Here is a 16,052-nt window from a genome sequence, read left to right on the forward strand (position 1 = left end):
TTTCTTTGTGTGTAATAATTCCATCCAGAAGAAATCTAATTACTAAGATAATTAACACCTTATCACCAAATGGAGTTCAGACATTTGTAGAGTTTATGAATTTTTAAAATATGTAATTTCCTTTTAACTGAATGACAACTGGTGTTATGGAGAAAAAAAGCATATTTTATTGTATCTAGTTTGATTGGACCTTATAATTCATGTTGCTATAGAAACAACCAAACCTTTACAAAGGATGGTATTACTACTACCACTGGTAATAAATGCTTTGACTGTTGCCAATAGTGTCATTAAAATGGTTAAAATAACTTTATCATAATGGCTTTGTCAAACATAATGAATGTTCTGTTCATGTTCTGAGAAATGGCAGCTGATGTTATGTGATATTGATTTATAAAGTAATCTACTTTTTCTTCCATAAGCTTAGTATTACTGCACAAGATACTTGCGATGTGAACAAAATCAAGTTGCAGAACACAGTGCTCCTCTGTTCGCTCAGTCCTTAAAGCCAACCAATTTTATTGTTACTTGATATCAAGCAGAACTTCATATTTTGCAGTTTGTTAGTCTTAAGAAAGCAACGGCAACCGAGGCTGTTTAGCCAACAGCTCTGGGGATTGTTGCTGCTCTGTGCAATATTCAGCTTGTTTCCCACTTAGGATTATTGGACCAAGTCCTTGAAAATGTTCAGTTTGATAGTGATTTTGATTTGGCATTCAAATGCCATGTTTTAACTTTGTCTCACACGATAGAGTCTGAATTCATGAACTCAAAAAAGGAATGGAAAGAATTTGGTTTCTTCTGTGGGGATTTTTCATAAGGAAAAGGTGAAAGAAGATTCTAATAATATAATGGCTAATAAATTCCTGTGTGGCTAACTGTGTATGCAGGCACATGTAGAAAGGAGGCCAAGGCATTTGCTTTGATATAAACTCATTGCCAATACTTCAATAAAAAAAAAAATATTTAAGTTTAACAAAAAAAAAAGTCACAAAAGATACTTACTGCCATATACTGTTCATGTGAAGGCTGCTGTGGTGAATATAAGCTCTGCATGCTCTAATATTGCACCTAATCAAATTACTATGAACAATATTCTCTGCCTCCCCTGTTTTGGGTCTTTTGCCAACAGATTCTCCTGTTCCAGTAGAGCTCGTTGTTGCAGGAAGTTTTTCTTTCAGCTATTCCAGCTCGAGTTTCTTCACCCCTGTAACCACGTTAGATTTTCTGTGGTGATGTACTGTCTAATGAGAAATGATAGTTCTCTTTGGCCATCCAAATGATTCATAAATTGTCGTTTGGATTGCATGCGTTTGTATTTACAGTTCTGCTGTCTGTTGTCTTGGTGGGGGAAGAGAAGCCTTCCAGCCGTTTCTTGAGGCTGGAGACAGTCTTGGAGGCCCCGTCTTCAGCTCAGGTGTGAGCTTGTGGCGCTGGTCTTTATGCCATTCACCCCTAAAAGAATCTCTCAGCTGTTCCCTTGCCTAGCCTACTTAAGAACCGTAAATTATGTAGGTTGGAAGGGACCTGTGGAAGTCATCTCATCTACTCCTCTCACTTGAAACAGGGCCAGCTTTAAGTCAGATACCACCGGTATCTGTATTGGCTTCTTACTTTTCCTCATAAATCGTATTTTCTGCAGTTCATCCTTGTTTCTACAACAGAGTTGATTCTGCGCCATCAGTAACAGCCCGAGCTGTTTCCGTAGGGAGCGCTGAGCCCTTCAAGCGCTGCACCTTTCTGCCTTTCTGCAGAAGAGCTTGGTCGTTTTTCCCACTTCACCAAGCGGGGTGAGCACAGAGCAGTACTGTGGTTCCACAGTTTCTCATGGGGCAGCGGTCGTCCAGTTGGCTAGCGTCAGGTTTGGAAAACGGAGCTGATATCTCCTGGGTCCCGTAGAGCGCTCTGTAAATACGATGCAGTAATCTCTTGGCTGTAGGACTCATTTTTCTGGGCCGCGTCACAGAATGACAGAAGGGGTGAGGTTGGCAGGGAGCTCTGGAGGTCATTTTGTCCACCCCCTCTTGCTCAAGCAGGGCCACCTAGAGCCAAATGCTCAGGACCGTGTCCCGTCGGCTTTTCAATATCTCCAGGGAAGGAAGCTTCACAAGCTCCCTGGGCACTGTGTGCAGTGCATAGTCACCTGGGCTACAAAAGTGTTTGCTGATGAGGAGCACACCACCTGAGCCCCCATGCACTTGACTAGTGACCCCAAGAGCTCTGTAGTCACTTCTAATGCTGTCCAGGTTTCCACTCACAGTATCATTTGTGCCCACATGAAGTAACAGCAGGGAGTAGTACCAGAGGGTCACGTGAGACCCGCAGCATCCTGGACCCTGGCCCCTGGCAGACAGCGAAGGTCTCTAGATGGTTGGTCAGGTCAACAGATGGGTACCTGTGTCCCCCACAGCAGTGAGTCACCCATTACGATCACTTACCGCTTATTCCTGGCAGTCTTGCATAGTTTTAGGGTTTAGGTGAATCAGATGTTTTGCTTGTTGGCATATCTGGCTCCTCTTCAACTTTGAGGGAGATGAATCTATCTTGCTGTTGAAAGCCCTTAGGTGGGGCAAGATCCTTCCTTTTGGTCACCAGGTTCCATCCCTCCTCTTCTCCCGAGGTTTTGCTTCACTTGGTAGCGGGGGTTGACACTACCTGCTTTTCTACTGCATATGGGGGCTGAGGCTCTTCAGGCTGCTGAGTTACAGGGAAGATCCTGTCCATCTCCCTTTCATCTTCTCTGATGCTGCACAGCTTGCTCCCTTCCTCCCATAACTCCTCCACAGCTCCTCCGAGACAGCGCAGCTCCTGCAGGACAGAGGGACATCTCACCTGGCACCAGGGCGAGCCCCCAGGGGCTCCCTGCAGCTGGCGGTCTGGGTGCAAGCCTCGACCCCCGCAGGGACAGCTACTCCAGCACCTACGGGGGGGAAATGCTCAAGTGACGTTACCTCCATGTCTAAGACTTACTGTGGCACAACTTCAGGCGAAGCCCCCTTCCCCCACCCCCTTCTGTGCATCCCGCTGCGCGTCCTGCAGTGTCTGTTGGCTGCCGCTGCTGGGCAGCTGCTGTGAGGTTCTGGTGTCCTGTCCAAAGGGAGTAGTTAGGGAGCGTTGGCCTCGCAGAGTAACAAGGGAGCTCAGCTACCTGTGTGTTTGTAAACCAAAGTATATTGGTTTCCTTTTAAAGCAAAGCATGTGGTGATTTTATGGAGTACTGACTTAGAAATTAACTGGTGACTAAGAGATGTCTTGCTGGATCCAAGGCCACTTTTGTTCAGAATTGTTAGGTTTTATGGCATGCCAGTCCCCTCCTTTGGATATCCTGCTCTGAAAATCTGCTGGCTAAGTCTCTGAAATATTGTGGATTAAGCAATCAGAAATCAAGATATTTACGAGCGCTGCTGATCACCTATCAGTTGGAATGAAGGAGGAGTTGGTCCAGATGTTTTCACTCTTCTGTCACAGTGCTAATCCAGTAGCTGCTGCAATCTCTTTCTTCTATTCTGTATGCTCTTGGCAGAATACCAAATGCATTTTTCCTTACCCAGCAATGGTATTAATTATTTTTTTTGCTCCAAAGATCATTTTAGGTCTCAATTTCTGTAGATAAAGTCAAAGAGTTGTAAGTCTATGTACACTAGCTTTTAAGGGAGCAAGACTTTTACGTGTCCTTAGTTCAGTGTTCCTTTCTACTTTCTTTACAGAGTGCCTGGAATAACAATTGCTACAGACATCATCTGTGGTTTTCCAGGAGAGACAGATGAAGATTTTCAAGAAACAATGAAACTTGTAGAACAGTACAGGTTTCCGAGCTTGTTTATTAATCAGTTTTACCCACGCCCAGGAACACCTGCTGCAAAAATGCATCAAGTTCCAGCTGCAGTGGTAAGATCCATTTTCTTGTGCCACTGTACACTGTACTCAGATGTCTTTAAGTACATAAAGCTTGTACATGAAAATGTGGATTTTCTGCAGAACTATGCTACAGTTCAGTTAAAGCTTTTTTTTTTTTTTTCAGCCCGGTAACTGAAATGTCTGTTGAATTACCTTTAGAGGTTAGCTAGATCACTGAACGCTTTTTCATATATAAATTACTGTTCAGACTGTTAGAAAGGGTAAAACTTTGGTGGTTATACTGAAGTCATGTCTTCTTTCTATCAAGTTTTGGTTGAATGAGTACCAAGAGTGCTAGCTGATTGATTACACTTCCCCCCACCCCTCCCCCATTAAGACATTGATGACTCTGACAAGCTGAAGCTTATTGTGAATAATGATGCTAAGTGTTAATAGAGCAATGATAATCTCTGATTTATTTGTCAAATACCAAATTTGTAGGCAACTTCTCGAGACTTTCCTTATACCCTCACTACTTATAAACTCTTCTTCCTTCATCCTATGTATTAAAGGTCATTGATGAAATTGGAATTTAATCTTTCAGTTTTCAGCTGTTTCCTTCCTTCCTTCCTTCGTTCCTTCCTTCCTAGTGAGAAGTGTAACCCCTCCTGAATACCAACATTTCTCATCACAATTCCCATGAGGAGAACAGCCTGGTTTGATATAGAAGGTAGATGGCTTTTGACGGTATTTTGCTTGATATAGCTATTTATAAGTGATAATAACAGCAATCACATCTGAAGGCATGGTTTGATTTATTTTAACAAATTTGAGTTAGTAATTTTTATGATCTGAATCTCAAAACATGAAAGTATACAAGACTGATGACTGTACAATAATTCAACTCATTATTATCTCATTATTGTGGGCATAAATAACATTTATATTTCCTCTCAGCGTAAGAATGAATTCGACCAACAGTGTAAATCACTTTAAATAAAAAAAAATGTTTCTTTTAATTTATGTATCCTGGTACACCAACACAAAATGAAAACTACGTATCAGTACTTGTATCACTTTGCTTCTACATCTGAAAGCTAAAAAATGTATTTCTGCTTACTCTCAGTATATACCACAAATAACATAGGATGTGTCAGCTGCTGAAGACATAAATTGAGATTAAATTTGGCTTCTTCAGTTTATTGTTTAGAGAAGTACAGCTTGAGCAATGACTGCTCATTTATTGTAGGCTGTCTCATAATGGGAAGTACTGAGTTTTCAAATATAAATAGCTGCTGTTGAAATAGTTACTTTAGTGTGACCAACTCACACTGTTTAATTATTTTTATTAGCTTTGAATGCTTTTTTCAAACTTTTGTAAATGAAAAAGTGCAGAAATGTAACTTTTGGAAGTTCAGCTTAAAAAATCAAAACATTGGTTTATGTTTTTGTTTTGTCTTCTTTCATCCACAAGTTTTTAAAAGCACTATTTTCACAGGAGGTGTAAAGAGCTAATTTACCCTCTTCTATTTCACTGGGTGCCAAGCGAAGACAATATGTGAAAAGCTAAAATATTTAAAGAACATTAGCTATTCTGTGGTTAGGAGTGTTATTTGGAAAATGGTAATGTCATTTTAACCCAGTTTTACATTCTTCTTATTTGGAGCGCTAGTACTTATTGCTTTCAGTGAACTAGAACCTTCAAAGAAGATGGGGCTTCTAATCCAGGGCCGATGAAAATCTGTAATTAATAGATCTTGTTGGTTTTTTTTTTCTTTCCTGTAGTCCTTCAAAAATCCTGTGTTATGAGATCCTTTGTTCTTTTATCTCTTTGTAGAGATGGAGAGTGACTAGTCAAACAGTGCAGGAAGAGCTAATCTCTTAAGTTTTATATTCATATTACTTCTATAGAAGCTGATGGTCTTCCTGCGTTACTGAGAACGGACAGGCGCTTCATGTGTCATTCCTTGCTTAGAGTAACTTGCATATGTTTCTCTGCTAGCAGAAGGAAGTAACACATTGCCATCCACATTGTGCACTCTTACCCCTTCATCCTTTAATAAAATCTTATTTTTGTCACCTGTCCCGGTTTCAGCTGCGATGGAGTTCATTATCTTCTCAGGAGCTCACGTGGTGCCGTGTCTTGGCTTTGATGTGAGGCTCTTCAGGCCTGGCTAGCAAAAAGGCTGGAGGGGCACAAGGAATAGGGAGGGGGACAACCAGGGCAGCTGAGCCTAACTAGCCAGGGGGATATTCCATACCATGGGACATCAGGCCTGGTACATACCGGGGGGGGGGAGGGGGGCGGGGCTGGCTGGGGCGGGCAGTGAGCAGTGGTGTTGTGCACCGCGTCTTCACTTCTTCCTTTCCATCTGGATGTTATTCTTTCCCTTCCCCTTTTTGTTATAACTGTTATTGTCATTGTTGTTATTGTTTTTTCATTTTTTATTCCATTTCAACTATGAAATTGTTCTTATCTCAACCCTCGAGTTTTACATTCCTTCCCACCTCTCCTCCCCATCCCTCTGGGTGAGGGGGAGTAAGCGAGCGGCTGCGTGGTAATTAATGACCAGCCAGGGTTAAACCATAATGCAGCTTACTGTTACTGGATTTCCTTTATTGCATTTGCATAGGGAAAGAAATGGCACATAAAGTGACGTACAGCTGTTAACATGCAAGTGTCTTGAGTGTCTGTGTGGCACACTACTACCAGCCTGAACATGGGAGCTGGTGCCTTTGCAGGATGCTTGTAACGTTACCCTCTGCCGTGGATCTGTTGGTAGGATCTCTTTCTATGGAAAGAATGTTGGCTAGATTATTTAACTACAGATGCTGAACCAGCAAGCAAGTTATTTGATGATTGTTCTCGTCTTTATTTCTGAAGGCTGAGTGTATATGCTCTGTTATTTCAGCTTTGCAATACTTCGAAAATGGACAGATCTATTGCTATTTGCAAATGCTCCACTTAGTGAGTTCCATTTCTCCAACCCTGGTTCCAGACAGCTTCAGTGATTCTGCCCAGATATCACAGCTGCAATAATAACATATTTGCCTTCCCAGTTCCTTTTCAGTTGGCTCTTTTTAGGAACATCTTACAACTCTTAGGGACAGTCTATGGAGTATCAAGCATAGATAGTAACAGCGCTTTCAAATTTGTAGTGGATAGTGTTGATGGAAGTCATAAAAATAATTGCCTTTTTGCAGAAAACCCTCAGTTGAGTTTATCTTAATAAGAAAAAAAAAAAGCAGTAGGTCAACATGGAATCTTCCCTTCACATAGATAATTTATCTTTGAAAGCCTTACAGGCACTGATATTTTTCTAAAAGGGCAGATGACACTAATCCAGATGGACAGTTCTACCACCATAAATTCAGAAAAGACAGTTACGGCTGCAGGCCTTTCTTGTTTCTCCTGGAGAAAAAATGTCCATGGAGAATCAGACATCTGTCTAAATGGTCTCATCATTTCATAACCATCAATTAGAATATGCTTACCATAAATGCTGTCTCCAGCTTGGAGAAAAGTTAAAGCACAGTTAAGAAAAACTAGGGATGATTTTTCTTTTATAAGTGATTGCAGTGAAGCTGAGTTATTTACATGGAAAAATGAGTTAAAATGTTGCTCAGAATGTGCTACCCCAAAATGCTGTTTCTCTTGGCTTTTACCCCCCATTTCATCCACCTATTGCTAAATACATTTTTTCAGAGATGAGTCTGGATGCTCATTATCTCCAGCAGTCTGTCTCCAGATAATTCTCACTCCGAAGTGTGTTAACTGTGACATGCTATTTTGTGGCGTAGTAGCAGTAGTAGTAGTGGTGGTGATCTGGATTTCTCCATTTCCCTATTGTGTTCAATTGTAGAAGTGATAGTACTGATAGTTGTGTAACTCAAATTACAGATTCCAGTCAGATAAACATGTCAATGAGCAATGTAAAAGGAATTTTTTTAGATGTGTCTGGTAAGGATTTTATATCTAGCTGCATTGCAAAGGATCAGAATACTTTAATTCTAAATGTAAAAGCTACTTTTTTTTTCCCCGCTAAAGTTAATGATCTGTAATACCCCACGTTCTTCATAATTTTAATTTCCCAGTTCTTTATTTTTTTCAAGGTACCTGTGACTTGTCTGAGGGCCTGTGAGGAGGTTTCTGTCTCTGAGATTTGGTCCATCATAATTTCTGAAAGCATTAGGGGATGACATCGTCTCAGGATCAGCTTGATTTCTGTCACATGGAAATAACGTGAGGAAATAGCCATTTTGAAAACAAGGGTTTCAGCAAGGTACAATCAGGTTCATCTGTCCAGAGAATAGGTGGCAGCTGTTTTGAGAGCATTAATGTGACTGCAGCTTCATGATTACGCTACCCTCAACTGCAGTGTGGATTCCAGTCTTTCTATATGTATTTTCAATAGTGTGTAGTGTAAGCAATTCACTTTCAATTATTGGTGTAATTACTAGATGTAAAAAAAAAAAAAAAAAAAAAAAAAAAAGCATTTTGCTGTCTAGGTACAAAACTATATATTCACTTTTTCTTACAGTCTTTTTCCTTCTCTCTTTCTGTATATCATCAAATAATTTACCTTGCTCCCAGCTGGAAAATTTTATGTCAGTCAACTACTGAATATTTAATTCCTCTGAAGAGTGCCTCCTTAAATGTTTCTCTCCATATTAGTTCTATTAAGCACTGTACTTACTCTTCTGAGGTGGATAACCAAGTTACAAACTTCATAACTGAACTGCTTTTTGATCTCAAAAATAATTTAAATCACATTGGTGGGTGTGATTTAAATGCCCAGAAAGAAAAGGAACTCCCTCCCTTGTTTCTAATACTCACAGCACAGCAGAATCAGTAATATTTCTTGCCTTAGCTTCACGATGGCCAATCCAAAGATCATACAATGGGAATATATAGGGATATTCTTCTTCTGAAATTCAGGGCGGGAGCTGGGGATATCAGGAGGTGGAGAAAAGGCAAGGGACAGTGCCCTTATTCAGCCACTGCTCTGGTCTGCCGTCACTGCCTCTGAGCTCCCTCGCTCTGTGCTGTGACCAAGTGGCATTACGTGCCCCAGGAATTAGACGCAGCTGTGATAACTGCTTCTGGATGTCGGGATGCTTGCCCACCGCCATCCCCCCCAACATCTGCAATAATGCTAATGCATGGTGCAATGTGCAGAATGTACTTTACGTGTAAGAGAAGCCAAGTCTGATTAACATCTGAGTTTGACTGCTGAGCGCCTGTACTACCCTGTCTCAGCAGTACGCTTTTATTTACTGCTCGCTGCTCTGCCAGAATAAAGACCTGAGTGAAGACTTTTACAGCAAGTTTGGGACCAGAGAGTTAAAAACGTGAAGGCTGGAGGGGGAGGCAGACCATGAGGGAAAAATTAATATATAACTCGTCGTGTTTGTCACTGAACTATTGAAATATTCAGAGTTAACGTTTTTCCAGCAAGTTTCGAACTTGGTCTAGTGGTCTAGTAGTTTTATTTACACTATGTGTCCTTATGTTTTTTACAACAACAACATGTGAGGTACTGCAGAAAGCCTCACAAGCCATCAAGATAGCTATGATTTCTCTTATCTGCGAGCCCAGTTGTTCTCTGATGGGATTCATTCTGATTGATGTAGCTGTTGCTCAGTGGCAACTCAGTGTTGGTCCTTTGTGTTACTTTCTGGATGCTTACAAATATTTTTGCATATTTTCCTCCCTATTTTTCCAGGAACTATATAAACTGACTGACCTATGAAAACCTGTTTTCTCCTTTTTCCTTGTTTTAAAGATGGTCAAAATGTTTGACAGCGTTTATGTTCTATCTTTAAAGCTACCACAGTGCTGGCCGTTTGGTGTGCAGCCAGCTGGGGGTTTGTGCGATGAATTCAAAGGCAGGTAATTACCTGTGAGCAGGCTTTCTGTGGTTAGGCAAAGCTGCTAAACAGAATTTTACAAATGTTTAAAGACAGTTTTATTTTAGAGCTAGATTCAGCTCAGGTTGAAACCACTTGAAGTTATTTGACCAGGTGCTGAAATGAAAATCTGTTTTTGTTGTTGTGGGAGGTGGTTGAGCACCCCATGGGTTTTAAAATAGGTTGTACCCTTTTGGCAAGCTGTAAATGATCTGCCTACGGAGCTGCTGAAAATTCAGTTCGTAGCTGAATCTGGGGAATGAGTTATATTGCACAGTCACGGCTGGGGTGTGCGGAGTCAGACCCTGAGAAAGGAGAATATTTTGACTCCAGCCTGGAGCCATGGTGCTTAAGTCTTGCACTGGGGTACTTCAGGCACCTGGTAGAAGAGAAATCTTATGTTTTCACAGAGCACAAATGTCTCACTTAAGAAGGAAAGTCAAAATTCAAAGCTAGACTGGAAATACACTTAGGAAAGCAAGTTGGTGTTCTACTTTTTTGAATTTTGCTTCGTTTTTACATCAGAAACTCATTGGAATGAAAATTACCAACAGCTTCCTCATAAACTTCATACAAATTCAGTTTGAAAATTGGAACATCTTTAAGTAAATGTATGGCTATGGGTTCGATCTAGACCATGTTGTTAAGAAAAAGGATTAATGGACACTGGAAAATAAAATGTGGAAAATTTGCATGTGGAGGAAGAGGCAGAGTTCTTTCTAAAGACTGTAAAGCCAGAAATAGTTACAGAATTTGCAAGGATTCTGAAACCTTCACCACTGTAATATAATTTTATGGGTTGATACTTGTAGCCATGTATAGTCCACGTTGACCATCCATTATTAAAAAAAAAATAAATTACTTTTAGGAAAGTGTAGTCCTGTGAGATTTGTAGCAGCCATGAGCATTCATTACCCATCCTCCTTCCCCTGTGAGTAGGTCTGGAAACCCTGATTGAATTCTGAGATTTTAAATGCCAGGAAGCTGAAATAGCATCAGTATACCGCATACTCCTGTGCTGAAGAGAAGGAAGGTACTCTCTACAGATAAGGTGGAATAATCTTTAATTTTAAGGGAGAAAACAATTTTTACTTCCCATATAAACATATATTTAATCAGCATCTCAGGGAAATTTCTCCCTTCATTATAAATTTTTTTCTCAGAAAAATTCGAAAGTCAAAAAAATGGAAATGTAATTTAGTGAAAGGAGTTTAGTGGTGTCATGGAGGTTTTTTTCTTTTTTTTTTTTTTTGTAGGCTTTTGTGGTTTAGCATCCATTACAATTGCTTATAAAAATACAGCAGAGTGTATCACTCTTCTGTTTTTCCTACCTTAACTTAGTTCATTGAAATTTTCAAGATTGTACGTATAGTTCTTCAAAAGAAGTTTACATAGCATCAGGGTAAACTTAATGCATAAATTTATTTTACTTCTGTTACATTTAAATCACACTATAAACTGCATGAATACACACATACGTGGAGTATATTGGAAGCCACTGCCATTAATTACAAGGACTGAAGCGGTAAGACAGATGTCTTGAGGGCAATAAAAGCTGGAAATGGTGGGGGGTTTTTTCCTTTACCAGTGATCATGAATTATGTACTCTGAGCTGGGGCTTCAAGTCAGAATGTTACAAGCAGTTTTAAGGACTGTTTTGTAAATTCCCTCTTCCCTGATAGGGAATTGAAGTGAGGCAGAGAGAGAAACAAAAATTTCTTTGAACACCTTTTACTCATTGAGCCATTAGTAGAACCAAGCCGTTATTGTGAAAAGCAGGTGACTTTGCACAACACATGGGTTCAGTCCCCGGCATTCTCTCGCCCGCTCAGCTGGGGAGGGTCAGCCGGGGGCTGTGGTGCGGGTGCTCGGAAAGTCCCTCAGAGGGCTCGTTGTTCCTTTAGGTATAAATGTGATCCTGCCGGCTGCATCAGCGTGTAGGAGTCACCACCCTCTGGGATGTGGTCCAAGCCTCTGTCGTTGATCGTGATGGCCTTGGGCAGCTGGGACAGACTGCTGTTGTCCGGAGTTTGTTAGTGATTGCAGATCCAGCATGAGTACAGATCTTCAGAGCTTTTCCTTGGGAAATTTTCGTATAGCGTATTTGTTTTCAGCAGGCAATGTTACTGTCTTTGACCTGCTGTTTTCTGTTACAGCTCCATGCAAATCCATAGGTGCCTGTACAGCTCGTTCACACAAGCTCATACAGAAGGGACCTCCGGGGCAACTGGCTGCCACATTCATGTATTCTTTCTCCATCAGTCCTCTTCATTGGCTTATAATGAGGTGGAGGAACCATGGAAGAAGTTTTAACTGTGTCTTGCTGTAACTTGTATTACAGTTAGGTAACTCCTGTAATACTGGAACATTTTCTCGTCTTGAATTCAGAATTGTCATGCACTTGATGAACGAGTCTGCTCAGAGCTGGAAACTGCGCCAGCAGCTCTAGACATAAGGGAGTGTTGCCCATAATGTAATCCCTGAACTCGGATGTATGCAGCACAACAGAAAGACCTATTACTTTAAAAAAAACACGACCACAACACCAAAATCCTTGGCTTGGGCAATTCCAGACTTCCTCAAATGAGAGCATGGTTTAGATTTAATAGTTTGTGACTTAACACAGATAGCAAATTAATTTGTATCACAGAGGTGACTAAGCTTTTCCATCATTTGCAAATCACGTGGCATTTATGATGGCCCATAAAACGTGTTTTGGAAGAAGAGGGCACTGAAATATCCTGGGGTGGGTTCTTGGTGACCCTTTCTTGAACTTCAGCTGTCTTTGATAATCCAAGTACACTCCTTCAAAGCCGTCACAGTCAATCAGGTCACTCAGTGCTTTGGAACTCGTATCTTCAGCTGTTTTCACTGCTGTGCCTGCACCTCCAGTCATTGAGCTAAACGTCCATGTGGAGCCTGGACTTGCTGCAAGACTGGCAACAGCGTGGAGAACTGAGCAGCAGATTAAGTTAAATCCATAAGGGCTGGTTTTGTATGTCTGCTGAATTGGTGTTATGTGGACCCGCAAGCAGTCTCCCCCACACAGCAGGCACTTGAGCACCGTTTACTGCTCACTGTACCACACTGTACCTTCGGGAGCGCTTCTGCTCTTGTTCTTTCCAGGATGCTGGAAAACCTGGTCCTTTAAGGGTTGCTGTTGTGCAATACAGCGCACAGATATCTCACTAGATTATGAAAAGGAAAAGAGAGCATTGCAGACAGGTCAGTCCTGGACATATATATGCAAGCCCATATGTGTCCTGGGCTTAACATACACATATCAATTACATTTAATTACTGAGATGTACTTTGCAGTTCATTCTGGTTTATGTTACTGTGTAACTGGGTGCAATAACAACATATATTCAAAATCAGTCTGCCACTCATGACCAATCGCTTTATTTCTGATTTCATGTCAATCGCATCTGAAGTATGGCCGATACCTCACGGCAAGTTTCTGTTGGATACTTTTGTTCTACAAAATCTTTTTGAGCTAAACGGTCTTCCCAATCAGTCACAGTGACATCCCTAGAAAATACCCACCTCATATAGATTATGGAAGTTCAGTGTGAATGTCAGACATAAAAATCTTACTTCTGTAAGACAGAGCACTTATAAACTATCCCAAATTTAAGGACCCTCAAGATGAACAAGTGTTGAAGGGCTGCTTTGAAATTAACAGTTTCTTTGTGAAAGTCTTCAGGATAAATTTTGCATGATTTATCCTCTGCTAAGGGGGAGGGTTTATTATGAAAAACGACAGGAATAACAAACATTAATCCTAAACTAAATCAGAGAGCTCAAGTGTACCAGAAGAAATAGAATTCTGTAATATTTGTAAAATACATGAGTCTGAAGAGTCTGTATTACATAGCTGAAAGTATGTGGGAGGTAAAAAGAAATTGCAATGCCCGTGGCTTAATTGAAAATGGGCAATTTCTTCCTTCCAGAAATTATTTTCACATAAACTGACAGATGATCTTATGAAGATTGTATGCTGGCTTTCTGAAACTGTTTGTATTTTCCCATAGTAAGAATCTCTACTTGAACTGTAAGATACACGAAACTGTGACTATTTGTGTTGCCATAATCCTGGAGACAGGCTCATTTATTGTTTGTGATCATCTTCTAGATTAGTATGATTAGGAAATGTGCATGAAGTTTTATATATTTTCCTCTTTCAGGTGAAAAAACAGATTGCATGGACTCATGAAACTTTGTTTTAAACTTTTTAGAAAGAGTTGCTGAGTATACAAAAGACTAAAGAGTATACAAAATACGAATTATGAATGTATAGTCCTGTTGTTAATTGGAGTTGGAAAAAAATATCTGCCATCCTGGGACATCGAGGTAGACTGCTGAGTATAACACATTGCACACTTAATGACGTTTTCCATGGATGGATCAAAAATTATTAAAATGTAATTTCTTAAATCAAGCCAAATAATGAAATACACGTGTCAATAGTTAAAGCAGAACAGTGAGTCTATTTTAACATAGTAATTCTTGTAGGTTAAGTCAAAAAGACTAGCTAATCCCCTGGTGGTTTTGTGTGCTTTGTTATAGATGTGATCAGAAGGGTCAGTAGAAGCGAGTGAGCAGGGGGAGCAGAAAACTTGTCAAGCCTGTGTTGCCACTTCTGCCCTTTCAGACCTTGCAGGGCACAGAGGCAAGAGCATAATGAACACCAGCGATGATTTTATCAAAAAATCTGGCTGCGGCACAATGGGGTTTTTTCAGTATCGTTTCTGAAAGGGTGATGCACCGAATAACTCAAGGTCAAAGAGAATGGTTCGCTGGTTTCTGATCGCTTTTTTAAGAATTGTTTTGCAGAACAAAAAGCAATCTGTAAACTTTGATAATGTGGCAGTTTCGGTGGCTTGGCTCATGTCTGTGTGATGGTTATGGGTACCTAGGTTTAAGGCTTTATGCATTGCATCTCCAAGCAAAGGGTTTAGATGTACCTTGGCTGGAGTAGTCACTACATCTCTGTCTGGTGTTTTTCCAAGTAACTCTTTGGAGTATAAAGTTAGAGCAGTCGGTGTCTTTAGATAGGGTGCTCCCAACTCCAAGACCTTGGTTTTGAGATCACAGCCATAACATGGGAGGGGAAAAGGGCAAAGCTGTGTTATTGCTCAGCAAACACACGTTACCGAGGTTAGAGGATGCCATACACAAAATGCATTAGAGGGGCTGTTTCAGAAAAGAAAGCTCCAGTCTCAAGGTTTTTGCTCTTGCAAGCATCAGTTGTAAGATGCAACGCTGCAGCCTCCATGCTTTTGGAAATGCCGGGGAAGAAAACTGTGAAAATACTTGCAAAGCTGCTTCTTTCTTCTCCCAAAGTCTGTCCCACTTGCAGTTAAATTCTACCTTGGCTCACAAAGTTTATTGTGGTTTTAACTCTTAAGTTATGCAACCTATTAGCTATTACACAAGCAGTAGATGTGGTTTTCCAGACTTGTTTGAAAGGACAGTGCCGCAGTTGGGTGTTAGCATGCTCAGGTGTGCGAGAAGCTTTACAAGCTCCAAGTTAAATATAGTTCCTGTGGCATCGTGATTTTTTAATTCTGATCAGCTGTATGTAAAAGAGGAATAGGGGAGACAATGGTAGGTGAAGGAACAGAACCAAAATAAAGGCATTCATCTGGTTTCCTTGACGTAAGTTAATGTTCACTGCGATCATGGAGGAGAAGAATAATATTTGCACAGAAACAGATATGGGTCCCTCTTACTGAAGGCAGCTCTGTATATTGGAGGGATTATAAATGATGGAAACAGAAGAACAAAAGCAGGAGAACTTTGCTGATGATATATGGAGGCTGACACTTTCAATGGAACTGGTAGAATCTGCAGATCTGTCATGGTATTAGGCTGGAATGATTAAGAGTTTGAATGTTGAAAGTAGACTTTTTAAACTGAAAGTCATGTCTGAAGGAAACCAGTGATACCCACATACTGGGAAGTAATTTTGCCCCTTTTATTCAGAGATGAAAAACTGTGGGTATTCCATTTAAGCTGCTTCTAAGCAGTTGGTAATAAAATTATCTTGGTGATGTTGTAATTCTGCTTCACAATAAACATTGTAGACCTGCAATATCATGCTTGAAAGGAAAACAAACAAGTTTTAGGCTACATTAATATCATCTGAAAGATGGGTAATTATCACCTGAGTTTCAAAAGAGTATCACCAGAGAAGTGCAATGTACATGTGTAAGCCTACGATGTTTAGTATTTGGTATAGTTATTTCATTTCTAAATTTACTTTCTAAAATATTTTCTGTTTCTAAAAATTTATTGTTAGG

The 16,052-nt window shown here is 40.4% G+C and overlaps 1 protein-coding gene across 1 annotated transcript in view; it reads left to right on the forward strand.

Annotated features, from left to right (window-relative positions):
- CDKAL1 (CDKAL1 threonylcarbamoyladenosine tRNA methylthiotransferase) overlaps positions 1-16,052 on the forward strand; it is a 428,463-nt gene that overhangs the window by 311,596 nt on the left and 100,815 nt on the right. The window contains exon 12 of the mRNA XM_080381401.1: positions 3,708-3,888. Coding sequence (XP_080237527.1) covers positions 3,708-3,888 — 181 coding nt within the window. The remainder of the gene's footprint in view (positions 1-3,707; positions 3,889-16,052) is intronic.

The sequence above is a fragment of the Falco punctatus genome, assembly GCF_963210335.1.
Source record: "Falco punctatus genome assembly, chromosome: 3".
Classification (NCBI taxonomy): Eukaryota; Metazoa; Chordata; class Aves; order Falconiformes; family Falconidae; genus Falco; species Falco punctatus.